The sequence below is a fragment of the Pelophylax lessonae genome (assembly GCF_965119305.1).
Source record: "Pelophylax lessonae genome assembly, chromosome: 1".
Taxonomy (NCBI): Eukaryota; Metazoa; Chordata; class Amphibia; order Anura; family Ranidae; genus Pelophylax; species Pelophylax lessonae.
In genome coordinates, this window is record NC_138768.1 from 272,619,179 (window position 1) to 272,643,904 (window position 24,726).

General features: G+C 42.0%; 1 protein-coding gene across 1 annotated transcript in view; it reads left to right on the top strand.

Annotated features, from left to right (window-relative positions):
- The first annotated feature begins 247 nt into the window (after positions 1-247).
- LRRC75B (leucine rich repeat containing 75B) overlaps positions 248-24,726 on the top strand; it is a 30,561-nt gene continuing 6,082 nt past the window's right edge. The window contains exons 1-3 of the mRNA XM_082242534.1: positions 248-1,012; positions 5,191-5,319; positions 22,302-22,414. Coding sequence (XP_082098660.1) covers positions 740-1,012; positions 5,191-5,319; positions 22,302-22,414 — 515 coding nt within the window. The 5' untranslated portion in view covers positions 248-739. The remainder of the gene's footprint in view (positions 1,013-5,190; positions 5,320-22,301; positions 22,415-24,726) is intronic.

Consider the following 24,726-nt stretch of genomic DNA (forward strand, 5'->3'; position numbering starts at 1 on the left):
GAACTAGTCTATTTTCTAAGAAATACCCTCCAAAGGTAAAAAGGTCAAGCGTAGCCATCAGTCATCCAATATCAGTGACCCTTGTCGGCAGCTCTGATATGGGGTTAGCAATGCATGTAGAAAGATATTAAAGGGCAGTGTGAAATAAAATGCCATTGGCAGTTGTTTGCAGACAGCTGTTTTCCCCCTCTCAGTCACACCCTGACATCCTACCCCCCCCCTCCTGCTCACTTTGTGCTCAGCCCCTCTCTCCAGACACACTGCTACCAACCATCCCCCTCCACTATGCACAGCACAGTCCGTGATTGGCCAGCCCGAGGAAGCTGAAATATAAACAAACAGAGAAGACAGGCGGCTCCAGACACACAGACCAGCAGAGCCCTGATCGGCTCGTACAGCTCTAGGACGTGACGGCCACTGACAGTCAGCAGAGCGCAGTCACGCAGCGGGAGGCGCAGGCAGTGGCAGTTCAGCACCAGCGGAGAGCGGACAGCTCCCAGCACACACATAGAGGGATACGTGAGCCTGGTGCTGGAGGAGAGCTGTGCCCAGCGTGTCACCTCCAGGGGTACCCTGCTCTACACTCTTCTCCCCAGCCCAGGGGGGGTGCACATCTATGAATAAATGCAGACAGGAGGATAATGAAAATGCTGGAACATGGTGGCATGCTAGGCTAGTTTCATTGGACAGAGCATAGCTGACACCTGTGTACCCAGTGGGCACATTGTGGAGACAGGTGATGGGTGGTCGGCTGAGCAGACAGAGCAGTCTGGAAGATGAGCAGGAGGAGGTGGTAGACCCAGGGCCCCTGAGATCAGAGCCTAGCAGCTCTCGAAGTGCTGATTTTGCCCTTTCGTCGATGATCCTGAACTCGGAGAGGATCCCTGGGGTGTTAAGGAAAAACAAACCGCCTCCGTATGTAAGGAGGGCGGCATGGATACGGGACATTCAGGCGGGGCTCCGGGACCACAAGCAGGAGCGGGCACTGCATATCCTCAAAATGCTCCGTAAGGTAAGGTGTCCCCAAAAACTCTACCATATCCAAACCACTCTCGGTCCTAGGGTCAACATACATGTTACAATCCTACCCTAACCATCTTCATACAATCAACTTTAGATTTACAGAAACTACCTACTATGAGGACCTAAGGCTGGCCATACATTATACAATTTTTCCTTTATATAATATGAGGTCAAACCTAAATGAATTTGTATGCAATCAGGCAGGCCCTTGCACTACATAGTTGAAGGTAAATCTAAAGGAAATTGAATAAGAAAATTGTACAATGTATGGCAAGCTTTAATGATCGATCCAATCGGTCTGTATGCAATCAGGCAGGCCCTTGGACTGCATATTAGAAGGTAAATCTAAAAGAAAATGAATAAGAAAATTGTACAATGTATGGCCAGCCTTACTGGTCTATCCAATCGGTCTGTATTTATTCAGGCAGACCTTTGGACTGCATAGTTGAAGGTAAATCTAAAGAATATTGAATAAGAAAATTGTATAATGTATGGCCAGCCTTACTGGTCTATCCAATCGGTCTGTTTTTGTTCAGGCAGGCCCTTGGACTGCATAGTTGAAGGTAAATCTAAAGAATATTGAATAAGAAAATTGTATAATGTATGGCCAGCCTTACTGGTCTATTCAATCGGTCTGTATTTGTTCAGGCAGGCCCTTGGACTGCATAGTTGAAGGTAAATCTAAAGAATATTGAATAAGAAAATTGTATAATGTATGGCCAGCCTAACTGATCTTTACAATCAGTCTGCATTTACTCAGCAAGCAAATGAAAAGAAAACTGGTCGCACACCGCCATTTTAATGCAATAAAGCGTCCTTTATTCTTCAAGCATGGGACAATAACACAGGATAGGTTACAGTTGTATTTATTCAGGCAGGCCCTTGCACTGCATAGTTGATAGTAGCTCTAAAGGAGATTGTACAATCAGAGTGTGTATGATCAGCCCTACACCTCCTGACACTCAGTCCAGCAAAAAAATGAAATAAAACCCAAAAGCAAAAATGTAATACATTGCAGTTTACGAATTAATAGATGTGGTGGCTGCATTTGTTTTCCTTTTTTGCTCTCTTTACCTCTGTTTTCACCTGGTGATCCTGACAATTGTACACCTCCTGTATTAGAGTTCCTTCAGCCTGGATGAAGGAGCAACAGTGACACCTTTGGACAGCAGCATTTTCAGTCTGGGGGGGGGGGGGGTAGTGTTAGATTAGCAGATTTAGACTGAAGCCAAACTCCAGCTCACACTTACAGCAACAGATTTGTTCATTTTGGGATAAATGTACATAAAAAAATACAATTGTCATCACTCTAGTGTTTAATGGTTTGTCCCAAACCCTCTAACTGCTACATCTGCAGGACAGCTTGCTTTATTGTAAAACAATAGACTAACTGGCAGGATCACCAGGTGAAAATAAAGGAAAGAAAGCATAAAAAAAAACAAATGCAGCCATCACATCTAAGAATATGTAAGCTGCAACATAATAAATATCTACTTTTGGGTTTATTACTGGTTTAAATTCTCTAGACTCCTCCATTCACAACTAAAATATGTGATTTATTTATCAGCCATTGTGTGATTTGTTTATCAGCCACTTTATATAAGATTTTTTATTTTATTTTTTGTGGTTGGAGTAAATCATTGTGAAGTCTGGTTTCTGATTGTATTGCCTATTCCAGTTGCAGATGAAGCAGTCAAGAGACTTTCCTTTCAGCGCTCTGCTTTCTCCTAGAACCATGACATCCATGGTGCTGGAAGGATTTGCTGTAGGGCAAGCCTCAGTCATTCTGGAGTTCTGGTTTTAGAGACTTCATTGCCTATTTAAGTGTGATGGAACAGCCCAAAGATTTTTCTTTTAGCACACTGGATCATTGTGGAAAATAGTACCCACATTCTTTTACTGTGGACCCTGCCCTTATAAACATACCTGCTAATAAGTAGAAACATCAATCTTCACTTTAAATTTAAGTTGGCCATACACTGATTGATATTTAGTTGGTTTAGCAGGGACCGAACGAATGTTGATCATTGTGCAGCTGTCCCTACTTGACAGAAGTCATGACTTGGGGTATTGTCAATATTCCAGCTGCCATGACACTTTGTTTATACCCAACATGCCATTGATAGAATAATTCACACCTGACCATCTTTATTTGGATTTAAATGGCCATAGTAGCCTATTTATTAAAAAATAATCCATAACAAAATACATCTTTTATATGAAATTTTATGTAAACCATAATAATAACAAAATAACGTAACTGACTGACCATATCTTAGATCAGGGGACTTAAAACTATGGCCCTCCAGTTGTTCAGGAACTACAATTCCCATCATATCTGTGAATGTCCGAGTTTTACAATGCCTCATGGGATGTGTAGTTCTGCAACAGCTGGAGGGCCGTAGTTTGAGGACCCCTGTCTTAGATCTTTGTTATGTTTTTTTACCAATAAAGAATTTTTATTAAAATTTCCAAACGTATAACAGAAATATTAAAGGCAGCTGGTTCCAATATATATAACAATCAGGTAAAGCAGTAAAATATTTACATACAAATCTCAATCGAAGTAATGGACAATAGTCATAAAAATAATCAAACGAATCATACCTATACAGTATAGTAAAATCCCTGTTTACCCCATTGGGTTCTAGCTGTAAACAGGCGCTATCTAATATAATGACAACATTATCATAGACAGTTGAAGAGAATAGAAAAAGAGAGAACTCTGAAACCTTGATGTTACTCCTGGAATAATACTGTGTTATGGTTTAAGAACTGTGGATCATGTTTTTGAGTAAGGTAGAAGCTCTAGTCTAGGAAGACTAATTCACATTTCCTATAGTTTCTCAAACTTGGCTTAGATCTTAGGTTTTTGAAGGCATGTGAACTAATAACTGGCTGTATCTGCCGCCAGCTTGCATAATAAGGCCACCACTTACAATTACACCACCTCGGGGATAACTCCTTACTAAGTTATTATCCAATGCAGCCCCAATAACCAGTATCACATCACTGCCACATGTACAGGGAAGGCACTCCCATACCCGAGATGGGCCCAACCCATTGTTCTCAACAACTTTTCACCATCTCCGCCTTCAAAAACCTTGAAACCTCTGCCCGCTGCTATTACATTACCAACCCTTCTTTACAGGAACCATCTTCTCATAACATACACTTTAATGAAAAACCTATAAAACCCCAAATAAATGCACCCCCAAAAAGCAGCACTGTCCACAAGAACACATATGTAATGGGTCTCCTAAGGTATAACAATAGTGTTTAAAAATGGCAAAAATAACCAATGCAGTGCTTCCCAAAAAATACAGGTTCCTAATAATATGCTCTAGAAAATACCATATGTATGTTAAATACACCATACAGCAGTACGTAATGGCCAGTGTGGTTACATGTGCCAACCACTGATTGGAGACAAATTTCTGTGATTTTCCAGATGAATTGAGTATCAGTTAAAGTGGTTGTAAAGGCAGAAGATTCTTTTTATGCATTCTATGCATTCAGATAAAAAGCCTTCTGTGTGCAGCAGCCCCTTTCAGCCCCTCTAAAACACACCTGAGGTCCATCTAGATCCAGCAATGTTACAGGAGTGTCTCGGCTGCCCAGGACTCCCCTCCTCATTGGCTGAGACAGCAGTGCGGTGCTGATGGCTCCCTCTGCTGTCAATCAAAGTCAGTCAGCCAATGAGGATGGAAAGGGGGCAGGGTCGGGCCACGGTTCTCTGTCTGAATGGACACAGGAAGCTGCGGCTTAGCTCGGGTGCCACCATAGCAAGCTGCTTGCTGTGGAGGCACTCAACAGGAGGGAGGGGCCAGAAGCACTGAAGAGGGACCCGAGAAGAGGAGGAATCCGGGCTGCTATGTGCAAAACCATTACACAGAGAAGGTAAGTATAACATGTTTGTTATTTTTAATTTAAAAAAAAAACGAGAATTTACAATCACTTTAAGGTAAAAAAGACCTTATGTATCTTGGAGGCTTCAAAACAGTTTTTGGTTGTTTTTTTGAGAGGGAATTTATCTACTGTAGACTCCTGATATATCTAGCAAGTCCCAATTTGGTTTAGTTCCTAAATTCCTCTCATCAGCACTCCATCTTCGCTACATGACCTTGGTCTTGGGTGTGATGACCTCCCCTTTTACTGTCTTTGTAGGACCTGGGCCTGGAGGGTACATTCCTCAATGACATCCTATATAGACATGTCACCTTTCTCAACCTGGTGGACCCTATCTCCCATGAACTGCTGCTTAGCCTGGCCAGGGAACTGCAATGCCCCAGGAAGGTAAGAGTTTGTGCACACAATAGACATCAGCTATGTGTCTGTTGGAGATCATGCATATCATATCATAAGCACCTGTTCAATCAAGAGACTTGTCTGATTGTTGCATAATTAGGTTTTGATTGAATATTGCAATATTGCATAACTGTTTTTTCCTTTGGTGGTGAAAGAATAGAAAAACAACAATAGGTTTATATTTATATTTCATTTAGTCCCATCCAGTGTGCTTCTCAGCTTTTCCTGTGCTTAGAGGGAAAACCTTCCAGAAACACCAAGACTGGTACAAAATATCAATGATAAGAACATGGAAGAGTTAGTGAGGGTGGAGACTGGTAGGGGAGTGACTGAGGAGGAAACGAGCACCGATAGGAGGGGTGGTGGGGAATCAAACACTGATGGGGACACAGTTAGAAGAAAGGAAAGACAAATGGTGTAAACAACAGGGTTTTACGGACATATTGAATACAATCAATGAATAGATTGCTGCTTATAAGATTAAAATGACCACAGTAATAAAGAATGCATGAATACAATAGGTAGGGAAAGGATGCAATCTACCGTAAAATATTGTCTTTGCAGACAACAAGCTGGCAAAGTGAAACAGCGGTCTTCATTCTTCCTAATTAACCCTCTGTGCTGGCCTTCAAGAACTCTAAACCAAGGAAATATAGAGATATGTCTGTCTGTCTGTCTATCTATCTATCTATCTATCTATCTATCTATCTATCTATCTATCTATCTATTATTATATTATACAGGATTTATATAGCGGAAACAGTTTGGACAGTGCTTTACAACATAAGGGCAGACAATACAGTTAGAATACAATTCAATACAGGAGGAATCAGAGGTTCCTGCTGGTTAGAGCTTACAATCTAGAAGGGAGAGTCAAGTGATACAAAAGGTAATAACTGTGGGGGGGGGGGGGGGGGTGAGCTGATGAAGAAAATAAAAATACAGTTGTTAGTGTGGGTAGAATGGACTTCTCTGAAGAGGAGAGTTTTCAGGGATCTTCTAAAAGCAAACACAGTAGGAAAAAATCAGACAGATTAGGGTAGGGAGATCCATAGGATTGGAAAGACTCAGGAACAGTCCTGGAGATGAGCGTGGGAGGAAGTGACGAGGGAGCTAGAGAGCAGGAGGTCTTAGGTGGAACGAAGAGAATGACTAGGTTGGTATTTTGAGACTAGATTAGCAATACAGCTGGGGGCAGAGTTGTGGATGGATTTGTAAGTTGTTGTTAGTATTTTGAATTTAACCATTTGCCAACCGCGCCATAGCTGAATGACGGCTACAGCATGGCCGGGTAGTTCTGGGAGGGTGTCTATTGATGTACTCCTGTGAACGCTCTTCTCGTGTACCCCCTGGGGCATGCACCTGGAAGTGTCCGTGACCGCTGAGTCCCTCACATGGATCGGGGTAAAGAGCCAATCACAGCAGCCCTTTACCACGTGATCGCTCCATCCAATGGCATAGCGATTACTGTCAAAAAACCGGCGTCATGTCCAGTTCAGCTCTCTCTTCTCCTCACACTGATCACCAACGTGTGAGGAGAGGAGGGAGAGGATGCAGCAGCATGAGTCTGCTTGATTTTTATGTGCCATCAATGCCATCACAGTGTTCATCAGTGCCACATCAATGCCATCAGTGCCCTACAGTGCCATCAGTGCCACATCAGTGTCACTACAGTGCGATCAGCACCACATTAGTGCCACTACAGTGCCATCAGTGTTCACCAGTGCCACATCAGTGCTATCAGTGCCCCTACAGTGCCACATCAGTGCCCTACAGTGCCACAAGTGCCCTACAGTGCCATCAGTGCCACTACAGTGCTATTAATGCCCTACAGTGCCATCAGTGCTACTACAGTGCCACTTCAGTGCCACATCAGTGCCCCTACAGTGCCATCAGTTCCCTAAAGTGCCATTACAGTGCCATCAGTGCCCTACAATGCCACTACAGTGCCACCACAGTGCCATCAATGCCCTACAGTGCCACTACAGTGCCATCAGTGCCACTACAGTGTCATCAGTGCCCTACAGTGCCCATCAGTGAGTGCTTGTTAGTGCACATCAGAGCCCTACAGTGCACATCAATGCCATCAGTGAGTGCTTAGCAGTGCTGATCAGTGCTCTACAATGCCCATCAGTGAGTGCTTATAAGTGCCACCCTCTCAGTGGATCCTCAAAATTAGGTCACTTTGTGGGTGTTTCCATTGTTCTGGTGCTCCAGGGCCTTCAAAAGTGTAATAGGTAGTCAAGAAATTAGATGTGTAATTTATGTCCCTAAAACACCTGATGACGCTCCCTGCATGTTGGCTTCTGTATGTGGCTAGGCTGTAAAAAAAAGTCTCATGGAACTTTGATGTCCAAAGTTGCATGACAAGTCGCTCAAGTGTGAATGGAGCCTAAGAAAGTATAATTTGTTTTCCCCTAACATGGCCGCTTGATTGAACAGTGATTGGATGTGAGGCTGGAAGGATAGTTTGAGTCCAGGATTACACCGAGATTTATTTATCTATCTATATTTTTCCCACATTCGCACTTTAAACTTACTTTTAAATGAAACATTTCTTAAAATTAGAGTTGGTAAATATTGAAGGGAAGTTATTTGCAAAGCTTAAATTGATTGGCCTATTTCTTGCATGAAGGGGAAAGAGCTTAGAGTTTTAAATTAATTTAGGTTCTATAAGTTATTCTGTCTAGATAGGGATTGAATTCTTTAATCCAAACCGTGTAGGAATGTGCAAGGGTGGACATTAAGTTGACTGTTTTATGGGGCATTAAAATGGGGACAAGGTGCCTTGGGGTGGGGGGCACCCACCCCCCCATGTTGAGGGCATGTGGTCTGGTATGGTTCAAGGGGGAGGGCGCTGGCTCACCCCCCCCCCCCTTTCTGGCCTGCCAGGCTGCATGCTCAGATAAGGGTCTGGCATGAATTTTTTGGGGGGGGGGGGGGTCCCCACGATGCTTTTTTTTTTAAATTTTGGCGTGGGGTTTTCCCTTTAAGATCCCCTTCATGCAAGAAATAGGCCTGGTTGATAAGTGGCACCAATATCCTTGCTCCTTTTTATTTCTTTGTTCCAATGTGTAGATATAGCCTTTTCTTCTAGCAGCCTACTCCCACTGGTAGTGTCTGCCACCCACCTACCTGCCCAGCCATTGCCCATTGGACTAAGGTGAAGCCCTTCCCTAATATGAATTTTGGAATTTCAGCCCTTTTTAGTTCTACCTGTTCCCATCAAATATGGATCTAAACCCTCAATGGTCTCACTTAATGCACAGTCAGGTAGCCTGGATTTCTCTTAGAATTCTCAAAGAAATAGATAACAAAATGAAACAAGCTCAAGCCGAATATGTTGCCCCTTCCATTCCACCAGTCCCTTATATGCTCCAATCACACTTGTGCAATGCACCTTTCTTAAGTGTGTGTGAAATCATGCGACAAAATGCATGATTACAAGTACTGTATGATTTGGTGGGGTACAATTTTAAAAATAAGTTATGGACTTCTTTGGTGTGATTTAGATGCCATAGGTAGCCCATTAAATTGAACGGTCTGCCTTACTGCAACGTACAGTAATGTGTCTAAAAATGTGCAGCAACGCATATGCACTGGTATATCACACAGATGTGAACCCAGCTTAAATACACTGCAAATAAACCAGGAAGTAGCCTATTCTAAAATAGCAACACTTTTTTTTTTTTTTACGAGGTAAAATATATTTGAACAAGAAGACAGGGGAGGATCCGTTTTCTCTAAAACCCCATACACTAATCCCTCTATATAAAAGAATAATGGTACCTTGGTTATCACTTCCCTAGCAATAAATCAGACCAAGACTATAACACTTGCCTACACACAAGATCCACTACTTCAACACAACTTTATGTTCGAAATCATTTTAGCGTTCTTGGCCATGCCAAAAAGTTTGAAACAAATTCCATTTTAAGTTGTAAGTTGTAATTGTCCATTGTGATTTTCTTCCCTAATAAAAATGCCCCAAGTATAGACAGAATCCTAATCAAGTGATAACAAAAATGCACTGATTTTATGACACCAGACTTACTGTAGGTATTCCTTGGTACAAATTAAATATGAAAGCTTCTTCTGTGCAAGAGTGCTATTATTTTATATCCTGTGAATTTTAGAAGCTTGTGCAAGAGTTCTTTTATTTTGACCCCCAAGCCAGGTTAAGATGAGCAAAAATATGACTTCCACAGACCAAAGCAATAAAAAAATAATGATGGTCAGAAGACATTAGTGGTCAAGGCACGATTGTCTTTTTTTGACACATCCTAGGCATTTAATGCCATGGCATGGTCCTTTCCTCCCTCGTGCTATCTTTGGTGGGCTGGCTCTGATCAAGTTTTTATGAATTGGATGAGCTTGCTTTGCTACGATCTTAGAGTCATATTTTGAATAAATGGCTGAATTTCAACGTGGGACTAAGCAGGAATGTCTGGTATCTCCATTGTTGTGCACCATTGCCACAGTATGACTAGCAATTAGAATACAGCAACAACCGCAGATAGTGGCCTCAATGTTGCATACCCCAAAGAAAAGGTAGGACTTTGTGCAGGTGACTTCCTTACAGATGGCTATTGATGTTATTGCTAAGTTGTGTCTTTACTTTGGATTATCTATTTACTGGACCAAATTACTCATCTTCTCCATTTACCCACCACGGGCCCCTGTAAATACCTCCTATCTATTCTTAACAGTTTAAACTTTTAGGTTTTTAGCTATAAAAAAATTATAGTCACCACAAGCCTCTTTTTTCCCGCCAACATTGACTCACTTTTTAATTAATGAAAAACAAATTTTTGTTGTGGACAAAACTGTCACTTTTAGCAACTGGTTCAATCAACTTATTTAAAATTCTGATGTCCAAAATTCTATATTTGCTTCTAAGATCTCCTGTGTACAGTATTTCAAAATGTCACTATCTGATTTTAGCATTTATATGGAACTATAAAAGGACAGACAGGCTTTTCACATAAAACGCTTACCTTCCCTACTTCATGGGGAGGCTTAGCACTTCCATGCCTGCATGAATAATATAGCCCAACTTTTCCAGGTGTTCAAGTGGTTTGTTGAAAGTTATACCCTTTAGGCACAAGTACTTGGAATTAACCTATATGCATGGCCCAAAATAACTGCTCTATAACCCTTTAAAGGCCAAAGCCTTACTCAATCTTATCAGATGTATTTAATCAGGCTACAAATGGCCTGAGTGGGAATGGGCAGAAAATTTATAAAACAAACCTAGGGTTGCCAAACTATAATAGGGGAATCCACAGTTCTCCTTGAGTCATCTAAACGTTCTGATGTAACTGTATGGCAAATTGTTGGACTGTGGTTTCTTGGTCAGCTCCTAGGAAATGTGACTCTCAAATCATCAATTACCATAGTTAACTTTTAAACTTTGTAAAAGGATTGATTTAGGGAAACGGCTAATAAGTGACCTCTATAATTGGTTGATTATTTCCAAGGCAAATTTAAATGTAATATATTAACCCCACCACTGTGCAACCAATATAAATAAATAAAAATATATATATAATTACCCTAGTATCAGCTGCTCACCTCCAATTAATGTGCCTTAAATTGTATCAAAGAATATCTTCAGTGTGTATATATATATATATATATATATATATATATATATATATATATAAAAAAGGTTTTATCTCTGCTGTTGTGGAGCGGCAGCTGACACAAATAAGTAATATACCAAACTTATAAATATTCTTAAGAAAAAGTGTGTAAGGCCAAAAGTAAATGAAAAACAATGAAATGTGAATACAGTAAAACTTGGATTGAGAGTAACTTGATCTGAGAGTGTTTTGCAAGACAAGCAAACATTTTTTTATAAATGTTGACTTGATAAACAAGGGATCTCTTGATATACAAGTAGCATCATGGCACAACAGTGAATAAAAGAGAAGTGTAGCAATATGGTTACATTTAATGAAGGTACAACATTTAGCAACTCACATGGTTAATGATTAAAACAGGCACATCTAATTATGCTGGCATTCGGGGTAAAGCTTTCCACATAGACCATCCTCTGCACCGCCATCAACATCATCCCTTCCACGCTTCACTCCACGAGCGCTTGAAGCCTCACTTTTAGATTGCTCTACTGCAGGGTAGTCTTCCCGCTCACAATTGCAGACTGATGGCGGTGAGAGCTGGCGGTGTGGAGGATAACCTATGTGGACAGCTTTACCCCGTATGCCTGATGTGTCGGACTGTTGCTGGAGGTGCCAGAGGGCTCAGGGGATGATGTTACACATTTTTTGGACCTGTCCCTTACTGTCGCATTTCTGGGGGGGGGGGGGGTCAGGAGAATTCTTGCGCTGTTTATGGACAGAGTGATCCCGAATGATCCGTCTTTCTTCCTACTTCAGGTTTCTGACATCCCTTTTGGGACCTATAAAAAATCGCTGCTCTGCCCCATGCTGAACGCTGCCAGAGCATGTATACCTCTTTTATGGAAGCAGGAAGCCCCTCTGCAGGTTGCTCATTGGCTACGAAGGGTTGAGGACATCAACAGGTTGGATAATCTAATTGCAACCTCCCAACATAAGGGGGACAACCACACAGACAAGTGGAGGATATGGGATCTCTTTGTCACGTCCGGAGAGGGGGCACGCCTGTTGGCGGAGTGTCACCCCGATGTGCGATTGACTCTCGCACGACCTGTCCTTTCTTGTCCCCATGGCCCATAGCGTGGGGGGTGCAGGCACTCCCATTCCTTCCCTTCCCCTGTCTCCCTTTCTCCTATATCCTTTCCCACCTACCACCCGCTCCTCTCTCTGCTTTCCTCTGTGCTTTCTCTCTCTTCTCGCTCATTCTGTGGTCTTGGTGGAGGCCGACTGTATGAAATATGGGAAAAATTAAATGCCGGGGAGGGCTTCTTCTCTTATACCTGCGAGTAGACGGCTGCTCAAGCCCTATCGTTTCTCATGAGGGACTCACGTTTGACCTGCCATTCCAGATGGCCCTTAACTGACTTACAGCTCTGCTCTCCCTTAATTTCTGTTGTTATATTTGAGTTGTTTATATTGTACTCCTCCTGTCTGCATTTTGTTATGCCTGTACCCGGTTATTCTCAAAAACAGGACAACACATTGAGATAAAGTCCAAAAAAGTGCTAAAGTGAAAAAAATTTAAACATACAAGTCCGATCTTGAATGCAAACCAACAAAAAAACCAATATAGTGAAAAATATAAATTTATATGCACATTTTTATGAAAGGATCAGCAATATAAACTTATTGGTGAAAGCACAAAGTTCAGTGCACAGATGTGTGCAAAAAATTGGTGGTGACTTGAAAAGTGAAGAAGTGATCCAGTACAGTGCTCCAGAATCATCCACCACACCCCTGTGAATCTCACTGGACACTCACCGGAAAGTTGGGTCTCATTATAGCATCAAACACGCACTTAGTGTAGATCCGCCATCTGTTGTGGGGAAGGTTGTTAAGCAACTCGCAACATCCAGATGTAGCTGTGGTAAGTAAAGCTCACCGGGAGCCAGATGAAGTCTCCCTAGTGTAGTACTTATTGAATGTGTATGTTAAGAGCCAAAATAAAATGAATCATAAAAACCATATGACAATAGGTGCCAATATCGACTCGGCATTGGACAGTGGCCTGACGTCAACACTAGTGTCTTCTCCCCGTCACGTTACGTCCAATAGGACGTTATCAAGGGGTCCTCTAGTGTCAGACATCAAACATTTGATGTCTGATGCTAAAGGACTCCTTGATGACGTCCTATTAGACATAACGCGTTAAGGAGGAGACACTAGTGCTGACGTCAGGCCACTGTCCGATACTGGGTCAATAGTGGCACCCATTGTCATTCGGTTTTATGATTCATTTTATTTTGGCTTTTAACATACACATTCAATAAATACTAACTATGGAGACTTCATCTGGCTCCCGGTGAGCTTTATTTACCACAGCTATATCTGGATGGTGCCAGTTGCTGAACAGCCATCCCCACAACAGATGGCAGATCTACACTATATTGGATTCTTATTGTTGGTTTTCATTCAAGATTGGACTTACAGTGTCTCACAAAAGTGAGTACACCCCTCACATTTTTGTAAATATTTATTATATCTTTTCATGTGACAACACTGAAGAAATGCCACTTTGCTACAATGTAAAGTAGTGGGTGTACAGCTTGCATAACAGTGTAAATTTTCTGTCCCCTCAAAATAACTCAACACACGGCCATTAATGTCTAAACAGCTAGCAACAAAAGTGAGTACACCCCTAAGTAAAATATGTCCAAAATAGGCCCAATTAGCTATTTTTCCTCCCTGGTGTCATGTGACTCGTCAATAATACCTTACAAGGTCTCAGGTGTGAATGGGGAGCAGGTGTGTTATATTTGGTGTTATCGCTCTCACTCTCTCATACTGGTCACTGGAAGTTCAACATGGCACCTCATGGCAAAGAACTCTCTGAGGATCTGAAAAAAGAGTTGTTGCTCTACATAAAGATGGCCTAGGCTATAAGAAGATTACCAAAACCCTGAAACTGAGCTGTAGCACGGTGGCCATGACCATACAGTGGTTAAACAGGACAGGTTCCACTCAGAACAGGCCTCGCCATGGTCGACCAAAGAAGTTGAGTGCATGTGCTCAGCATCATATCCAGAGGTTGTCTTTGAGAAATAGATGTATGAGTGCTACCGGCATTGCTGCAGAGGTTGAAGGGGTGGGGGTCAGCCTGTCAGTTCTCAGGCCATACGCCACACACTGCATCAAATTGGTCTGCATGGCTGTCATCCCAGAAGGAAGCCTCTTCTAAAGATGATGCACAAGAAAGACCGCAAACAGGTTGCTGAAAACAAGCGGACTAAGGACATGAATTATTGGAACCTGTAATGTCCTGTGGTCTGATGAGACCAAGATAAACTTATTTGGTTTAGATGGTGTCAAGCGTGTGTGGCAGCAACCAGGTGAGGAGTACAAAGACAAGTGTGTCTTTCCTACAGTCAAGCATGGTGGTGGGAGTGTCATGGTCTGGGGCTGCATGAGTGCTGCCGGCAATGGGGAGCTACAGTTCATTGAGGGAACCATGAATGTCAACATGTACTGTGACATACTGAAGCAGAGCATGATCACCTCCCTTCAGAGACTGGGCCGCAGGGCAGTATTCCAACATGATAAGGACCCCAAACACACCTCCCAAGATGACCACTGCCTTGCTAAAGAAGCTGAGGATAAAGGTGATGTACTGGCCAAGCATGTCTCCAGACCCAAACCCTATTGAGCATCTGTGGGGAATCCTCAAATGGAAGGTGGAGGAGCGCAAGGTCTCTAACATCCACCAGCTCTGTAATGTTGCATGGAGGAGTAGAAGAGGACTCCAGTGGCAACCTGTGAAGCTCAGGTGAACTCCATGCCCAAGAGGGTTAAGGCAGTGCTTAAAAATAATGGTGGTCACACAAAATATTGACACTTTGGGCCCAATTTGGACATTGTCACTTAGGGGTGTACTCTCTTTTGTTGCCAGCAGTTTAGACATTAATGGCTGTGTGTTGGGTTATTTGGAGGGGACAGCAAATTTACACTGTTATACAAGCTGTATACGCATAACTTTACATTGTAGCAAAGTGTAATTTCTTCAGTGTTGTCACATGAAAAGATATAATAAAATAGATATAGATAGATAGATAGATAGATAGATAGATAGATAGATAGATAGATAGATAGATAGATAGATAGATAGATAGATAGATAGATAGATAGATAGATAGATAGATAGAGATATACAAACCCAATTCCAAAAAGTTGGGACACTACAAATTGTGAGTAAAAAAGGAATGGACTAATTTACTCCTCTTCTGTTATAAAAAGAAGAGGAGATGCCACACAGTGGTAAACATGGCCTTGTCCCAACTTTTTTGAGATGTGTTGATGCCATGAATTTAAAATCAACTTATTTTTCCCTTAAAATTAAACATTTTCTCAGTTTAAACATTTGATACGTCATCTATGTTGTATTTTGAATAAAATATTGAAATTTGAAATTTCCACATCATTGCATTCTATTTTTATTCACAATTTGTACAGTGTCCCAACTTTTTTGGAATTGGGTTTGTATATATATATATATATATATATATATATATATATAGACTATATTGTCAAAAGTATTGGTTCGCCTGCCTTTACATGCACTTTAATGGCATCCCAGTCTTAGTCTGTACCCTTTGCAGCTATAACAGCTTCAACTCTTCTGGGAAGGCAGTTCACAAGGTTTAGGAGTGTGTCTACATGAATGTTTGACCATTTTTCCAAAAGCGCATTTGTGGGGTCAGGCATTGATGTTGGACGAGAAGGTTTATTCATCCCAAAGGTGTTTTATCGGGTTAAGGTCAGGACTCTGTGCAGGCCAGTCAAGTTCCTCCACCCCAAACTCGCTTATCCATGTCTTTATGAACCTTGCTTTAATGCACTGGTCCAAATTATTTGGTGGATGGGGGATTATGGTGTGGGGTTGTTTTTCAGGGGCTGGGCTTGGCCCCCTAGTTCCAGTGAAGGGAACTCTTAAGGCGTCAGCATACCAAGACATTTTGGACAATTTCATGCTCCCAACTTTGTGGGAACAGTTTGGGGATGGCCCCTTCCTGTTCCAACATCACTGTGCACCAATGCACAAAACAAGGTCCATAAAGACATGGATGAGGGAGTTTGGGGTGGAGGAACATGACTGGCCTGCACAGAGTCCCGACCTCAACCCAATGGAACACCTCTGAGATGGATGAATTAGAGCAGAGACTGTAAGGCAGGCCTTCCCATTAAACATCAGTGCCTGACCTCAAAAATTTGCTTCTGGAAGAATGGTAAAACATTCCCATAGATACACTCCTAAACCTTGTGGACAGCCTTCCCAGAAGAGTTGAAGCTGTTATAGCTGCAAAGAGTGGGCCAACTCAATATTGCACCCTACGGACTAAGACTGGGGATGCCATTAACCACTTAACGACCGCCCACCGCAGATATACTGCAGCAGGCAGCGGCTGCTGGGCAAAGTGACGTATGGGTACGTCACTTGCTCAGCCGCCTGTGGAGGGCGAGCGTGCGCCGCCAGAGGCGTGCTCCCGCCCCCGCTCGTTCACAGGCATCCCCGCACGAGTGACCGGCGGCTCCGATGTCCGCCGGCCACTCGCAATCTCCCGCTGGAGAGGGAGAAAGGCAGGCAGCTGATGTAAACAAAGCCGCCTGTCATTCTCCCTGGTGTAACGATCCTGCTATGTAGGATCGTATGTCTCTGTGGTTACATCACAAGCCACGCCCCCCCAGTTAGATTCAAGCCCCTACGGATACATTTAACCCACTGTTTACCAATAAAGTTAACCCCTCCCTGCCAGTGTCATTTTCACAGTAACAGTGCATATGTATAGCACTGATTACTGTAGTAATGTCACTGGTACCCCCAAAAGTGTCAAAAATGTCAGTCAAGGGTCCGATCTATCTGCCACAATGTCCCAGTCCCGCAAAATAAATCGCAGATCTCTGCCATTACTAGTTAAAAAAAAACAATAAAAATTACATAAATCTTTCCCGTAATCGCAAACCAGTCAAAATACGCTTATTGCGATTGTTTTTACCAAAAATATGTAGCAGAAAACAAATTGGCCTAAAATGTTAAAAAATTTAGATTTTTACATTTTTTTGGGGAATTTCATATAAAAAAAATGTGAAAAATATTGTTATTTTTTCAAAATTGTCGCTCTTTTTTTGTTTATAGCGCAAAAAGTAAAAATCACACAGGTGATCAAATACCACCAAAAGAAAGCTCTGTTTGTGGGAAAAAAAGGACTTCAATTTCGTTTGGGTACAGTGTCGCATGACCGCGCAATTGTCCATTAAAATCACGCAGTGCCGAAGCGCAAAATAGGCCCTGGTCTTTGAGCAGCCAAATCCTCCGGGGGCTTAAGTGGTTAAAGCTCATGTGCGTGTAAAGGCAGGCATCCCAATACTTTTGAAAATATAGTGTGTGTGTGTGTGTGTGTGTATATATCTATATATATATATATATATATATATATATATATATATATATAAATATATACACGGTATATATATATATATCTACTCTACTGTGAATTGGCTATAAAAACAAAATCAAAACCGTTAAATAAAAAAGTGTACAACAGTAATTTAAATGCTAATTTTAGCCACTTTGTAGCCAAGAAAGAAACAGAGAAACAGATATGTGTATTATGAGACTTAAATGTGGAGGTCAAACACTTTTGATAATTGTCAGTCCTTAAAGTGGAGGATCATATCACATTGTAATATGGTTTATTTTGGAAAATGTTTATTTTAAAAAAGGTCTGGATTGTTCTGATTAAAGTCACCATATTGTGAAATTGAAACACTTTATCTATTTTGTCAGTCTATTTTGATGTGGACTGACTTGATCTCAACTAAGTTTTTCTGCTTTTCTTTAGTTGAGCGCCACCTACTGTAAAATTTGATAAAGGTTAAATAAAGTAATTTATGGTCTTGTGAGAGGAGATCTCTGACCTCAACTATGAGTATTGAGAGGACCATCTGACAGCTTCCCACAGAGTTTCTCTATGTACCAAGGAAAGGCAAATCCAAGAGTTTATAATACACTGTCATGAACATTGAACTCCTGCTGCCCCTAGGGCTCAAGCCTATGGGTTTCTTCACACGTCTGTTATGGTTCTGCCCAATTATGAGTCAACTGATGTCACACCCACTTTTTCCCTGATCCAGGGAGGTAGGTCTTCTCTAGCGCCACAGTCAATCTACTTTCACGTGCTGCTTTAATGGACTAGGTGTCATGTTGCTTGTTGTTCAAGCAACATATCACTACACCTGAAATCAAGCTCCCTATGCCTGTAGCATCTACCCGTTCCCCTACTTACAGTAAGTGTGACCCTTGCACTATCGTGCTTCCAGTGCCCCCTGCACTATTGTGAATCCAGTATCCCCAGCACTCCTGTGCCTTCACTACATCTCTCGTGCACTCCAATGAACCCCCCCCCCCCGTATCAGCCATTGTGTCTCCACTGGCCGTTGTGCCTCTGGCAACCTTTGTCTCAAGTGACCCCTGCCCTGCACTCCCGTGTCCCAGCATACCCCGTGACTCCAGTGCCCCTGTGTCTCTGGTGGCCCCCGCATCTCCAGTAACCCCTGTATTCCTATGTCTCCAGTGACTCCTTTTTTACAAGTGACCCCACCTCCTCCAGTGAATCCAGTGCTTCTGCATCACCTAGTGACACCTTAGATTCCTGTATCACCCCATATCTCCTGGAGCATCCTGCTCACACAGTTGAGCCCAGAGCATCTAATGTCATCTTGTGACTCCAGTATACTGTGAACACCTATGTATGTAACACTTGTTTCTGCACCCAGCTTCAGGTATTCTACTGATCACTCTCCCTGTGGATATGGACCCCAGTCTATGATGACAGCTATAGGAACTAACTCTTCAATTTATACATAGCACAATGGGCTGCCCCATCCAAGTTTGTATTCTAGGTTAACTTCACTCTCCAATGCTCTCATCTCTTCTCTGTGAAATGCTATTCACAGCTAGAAAAACAGTGGTGTTTCAGTTGATATTTGGAAATTTTCCCTCTGTGTTACAATAGATCGGCCTTGTAAATGCTACTCTATCCTTCAAAAGGTTAGCCTTTGCACATAGAGGATGTCCAGTGAAATTGGGAAAAACCTGGAATACTTGGCTAGAACATACTCTTTCACTTTATAGTACTAGTTATTATAGTTACACAAAGCCACAGGTTTTCATTATGCACCATTACGACTTTCTAGACACTGGCATCCTAACGACCAATGGTGTCCTCAGTAAATAAAGAGGATGTCTGTTGCTTCCACAGCATTCTTGTTTGACCTTCCTGTGCCCCTCTCCCTCAGCACTGGGGTGACATCAGCTGACTGATGGAGAAGAGAAACATTGGAATACTAGTCAGTACCAGTGTGCAAAAGTGTATTTTCTTTGGAAGAATAAATCACCTCTAATGTTGGGTGTCCTACGTGTGGATGTTGCTGCATTGTGTAAAACTACAGTATTAGAATCGTTTTTTACATTTTAGAATGGGGTGCCTCAAGACTTTCCATAATTTTAAAGAGTGCCTTGAGATTATCTATAATTTTAAAGGGTGTCTTCAGGTTGTCTATAATTTTAAAGGGTATCTTTACTGAAAAAAGGATGATAAACACTGCAATAACTTAACCAACATCCTCATTCATGTTTGCATGATCAAGGTTGAAATAAAATACTGTTGACAATGTCACCTTTTGGACCAAATCAAAATACTTCTAAAAATGTGAAAATGGGTTTTTTGCCCTTTTCCAGTCCACATTGGCTCCAAGTCATACATAGCACAATCAGAGCACACTCGTTTGGCATCACAATACTACAAAGAAACTGGCATTGTTAAAGCCTGGGCATTAGGGTTGCATTGCAAATCCAGGTCTCCTATTTACTTTTCCTCTGCAGTTAGTAAAGCTAGCCATAGATGAATTGAAAATTGGTCAGTTCGGTAGGCACCAGTTGAATTTTGATCTATGTATGGCCGATCATAGCTGATCCTGTGGGAACAGGAATGTTGGAAAACTTTTGTCGATCAGCCCATTGGCCATATGTGGCCAGCCTAAACTATGTCAAACTTTTTGTTTGTTTTCTCCAAGTGTATCTAAGTAAAGAAAAATAATAATAATAGGAGCAGTGAGCTATAATTTACTACTGAGCTATAATTTACTACTGTAGTCTCATCAGACCAAAATCATCAGGATAGCCTGGAATTTTTATTAAAAAGGAATAGATGTGCACAAATTCATGGGCACATTTGTAAACATTTGGCTGTGAACTCTGCATTATGTACTATATGTTTAGGTTGTATCCTTAATTTTCACAGTTAGCAAAATAGGTGTCAGAATGTCAAAAACAATATTTAACTAAATGTAAGCAAGTCATTCAACTGTAACTGCAAACCTACATCAATGAGTGACTACTGATAGTGAATGAATAGCTGTACATTACACTGAAAAATGACTGACAGCTTTGGTCCAGTGGATGCAGTTTCAATCACTGACAAAGTTATAAATCAAACCACATCACATCCTCATTGTGGGTTAGTTGCATGTTAATATGTACTGTAAAGGGCCATCTTCATAGCATTATGGGCCCCTGGGCAAAGTAATGCACTGGGGCCCGTACCAGCCTGCCCCAATTTATGCACCTTCTCTCAAGAATTAAAGTATAAAAAGTTGATAGAATAAACATATATTTATTAGTACTTTCAATAAAATCGCTTTTAAACAACAAGAAAGCGAGGCATAAATCAAAGATCAGCAGTGCGTGTAGCTCTCCATGACAAATGGTGGTCATGGTCAGGCTGGGCCCAACAGTGGGAATGGCTTAAAGGGGAGTGATTAAACAGAACCTGAGCCTAGTCACTGTATACACTCTCTACATATGCCAAAGCCCTTGTACCCACAAAATACTCCTAATTACTGTGCCCCAAGTGACAGTCTCACAAACAGGCATAAACCTCAGGACAAAGGTTCATTTTAGAAAATTAAAACTTTCATTTACATATGCTTTTCTACTCACTAAAAGATATAATTTTGCCTTACTCAGCCTACCTTAAAGTAGAACTTTAATAAAGCCAGCATTGTTTGAGATAATGAACACTTTGGTCAGGGCTATGTAATGTACAGTATATGTATATCTAGTGCAGGAGTCAGGAGTAAAGTTGCCAATAAAGTAATCCTTTTTTATTTGTTTGGCCAGTGGCCAAAAAAAAAAAAAAAAGTGATAGAAGCCCACAACAGCCCCCTCCTGGTTCTGGCTCCAATGGGGCCCCCCTGCAACTGGTGCCCGTGCATTAAAATGGCCCTGGTACTGTACACAGGTTTGTCAAAATAACTCATACAACAGAAATGAGGCCATCATAAAAAATGAGTATATTTAGGATGTTTTATTCAAAATGTTATAGTGTATCTAAAGCCAAAATGTTGTGTTTTTTCAGTTTTGGGGAGTAAAGGAGGGTTATTTTTATTTTAATCTATTTTTTTTTTTGCTGTCTTAAATCCTGTTTTTTGTTCTCCTGGGGAGATTCACATTCTCTATTTTTCTGTCACTGGGTCAGGAACCAGGTATCTGCAGGACGGGACAAACACTTAAGGCCTCGTTCACACGGCTGATTATTTGCATGCCCCGTGCAGGGCCATGTTTTGATGGAACAGGGATGCACAGGTGTTACATGCATCCCCATGCTGGAAATCCCATAGATATCTTTTGGGACAGGCGACTGCATGGATGCAGCCACTGCGTCTCAATGTGACATTGGTGCGGATGCACTGAACGCACCCATCGTGGATTCAGGGACCAGCACAGATGTCATTTTTGGATACAGTGGCTGTGTCCGTGCATTTTGCTTGAACATCTCCGTGCCAGCAAAACACAACTCTGCACAGGGCATGCAGGTTATCAACCACGTGAACAAGTCCCAAAGATAAACATGTAGTTGTGGAAGTAAAAGCAGGATGATATCTCTAAACAAGATGTGCTTGTCACATCCAACGTTTCGATGGTTCTCAAGGCCAGAACATTGCATGCAATGAACACCTCTTGTTTGGACATATTCTCCTGCTTTAGGACCCATGAGTGCCTTCACAACTATACTCTATGTTTATCTATTAATGTAAGTCTGCTACAGAGCAACCAGGCCGATTTTTACAAAACAGCGTGCAGTGGCTACAATCTGGTAATAGGCAATATATATATATATATACTTTCACTATTATATTTTTATTGTATAAAATACTCAATTTGCAATTTGTTCTTAAGTTAAATATGCTATTAATCCTGCATAGTAATGATGTTCCATTGCATGTTTGTGTTTTTATGAATGCATATACATAAAATTTAAGTTTACATTCTTGTAGGAACTTGATGCACTAAAGTCTGCAGACCGTATTTGCCGGCAACTTCATTACCACCTGACCCCACATTCCAAATGGCATAGACACAGTCTACCTCGGAGGAAAAGCATGGCATGGTGAGCTGAGAGTGAAAAAGTGACAACATGGCTGTGTATTGTTAAAAATGGATAGTTGTAAACCCTTATATATACCCAGTGAAGTGATTACCCTCAGGTAATACACAGAGATTAACCACTTAAGGACCGGAAGGTTTTACCCCCCTTAATGACCTGGACATTTTTTGCGATACGGCACTGCGTTACTTTAAAGCGGAGTTCCGGCCACAAAATCGATAAAATCGATTTTAGGCCATCCGCTTGCTAAGGGGAACCTGAAAGAGAAATGGATAGTGCCAATTTTTTTTTTTTTTTTGGTCACTTACCTTATTATAGAATAAAATATACTCACCTTCCTTACACTTCCTCCGTCTGCGGCCACGGCCCGCGCCGTCACTTCTGGTTTGCAATGATTCCTGGGAACTGAACGTCATCGCTCCCAGGAATCAATGCGCCTGTCCCGGCCCCGCTCGTCACTTCCGGTGCATGCAAGGCATTCACTGCTAAACAACTTCTGGGCATGCCCAGAAGCTGTGCAGGGATGCCGTGCCTGCACCAGAAGTGACGAGCGGGGCCGGTGCAGTGCATTGTGGAACTCTGACGTCACGGAAGAGGACACGAAGAGGGACGCTGCAGCTTCAGCTGCCCACACCTGAGATGGCAGCGCTGGAGAAGAAATTTTCAAGGTAAGTATTTCTTCTTACAGGTAAGTGCGACCCGTGACAGTTCAGAGGCTATCTATTATGGAATGTACTAGCCCTGAATCCCGGGGGTATTTTTAGCTCAAATTGACCCTCGAGGCCGGAACTCCGCTTTAACTAACAATTGTGTGCTCATGCGAGGCTGTTCCGAAATAAGATTGATGTCCTCCCCCCCCACAAATAGAGCTTTCTTTTGGTGATATTTGATCACCTCTGCAGTTTTTATTTTTTGCGCAAAAAATCTGAAAAAATATATATTTTTTTTTCTGCTATAAAACATTCCCAATAAAAATAATTAAAAAATGTATATTTTTTTCATCAATTTAGGCCAATATGTATTCTGCCACATATTTTTGGTAAAACAAAATCCCAATAAGTGTATATTGATTCGTTTGCGCAAAAGTTATCGCGTCTACAAACTAGGGGAAAGATTTATGTCATTTTTATTTATTTATTTAATAGTAATGGCAGCAATCAGTGATTATTAGCGGGATTGCGACATTGCGGCAGACAGATATGAGGGGACCAGTGACACGAATACAGTAATCAGTGCTATGCTAAAAATATGCACTGTTACTGTACTAATGACACTAGCAGGCAAGGGGTCAACACAAGGGGCGATCAAAGGGTTAAGTGTGCCCCTAGGGAGTGCTTTCTAACTGTATGTGGGTTGTACTCACTGGATGAACACAAAGACCTGTGTTCCTAAATAGGAAGAACACAGGATCCCTGTGTTCATCCCTGAAAGAACAGTGGTCTGCCTTGTTTACAATAGCAAACTGCCATTCTGTCTCCACGAGGAGCGATCGCGGGTGGCTGATTGGCTGATTGGCTCCCTCTCTGGCCAATCAGCACGTGTGCGCGCCTCCACTATCTGTTACACAAGCATAGAACATAGAGAACATAGAGCTGCCCTGCCACTGTAAAACTATGGTGACTGGCCGGCAAGTGGTAAATTAATTCTCCTATATAAGCTGTAACTGTCTATCTGCAGGCTTCTCTTCAACTGTTCAAAGTGCAGAATTTATACATTAAAGAAAAGAAAAGGAGGCGCAAACACCTAGTGCATTACCCGTGGTACTGTTAAAATTGGTTTAATAAAAATGCTGAATGCATACTCACAAACATGAAGAATAAAAATCGTATTGCAAATTCCCGTCACCCATGTGTTGGACCATGTCCTGGAAATTGCGACCGCTAACGCGTTTCGGGAGTCAAGCTCCCTTCCTCAGAGCTGGTCATGTCATAGCAAATTGAAGTTTATATAGAGAGTAGCTCAGTGTTCCTCTGCCTCTTCCCCTCCCATGCTCCTCCCTCCCCCCCCGGGAAGGAGGGGGCGGGACCATCCAGTGTCAACAAAAATACTCCTGATGGGCCTGTGTCTCAGTCCTCATATCTCTATGGCCTCCAATAACATGTTTCACGCCTCTTACCACACATCCAATGGAGACTGTCACACAAGCACACAGCCACAACCTGCACATGTCACAACAAATGCCAAAAAGGTGTTTGCGCCTCCTTTTCTTTTCTTTAATGCATCCGTTTGGAGTTCCCTGCCTGAGGAGAGCAGCACGCCAGTCTTCCCCTTCGGAGTGAGCGCTTGGCTGATTATTTGTTTGCAGAATTTATACA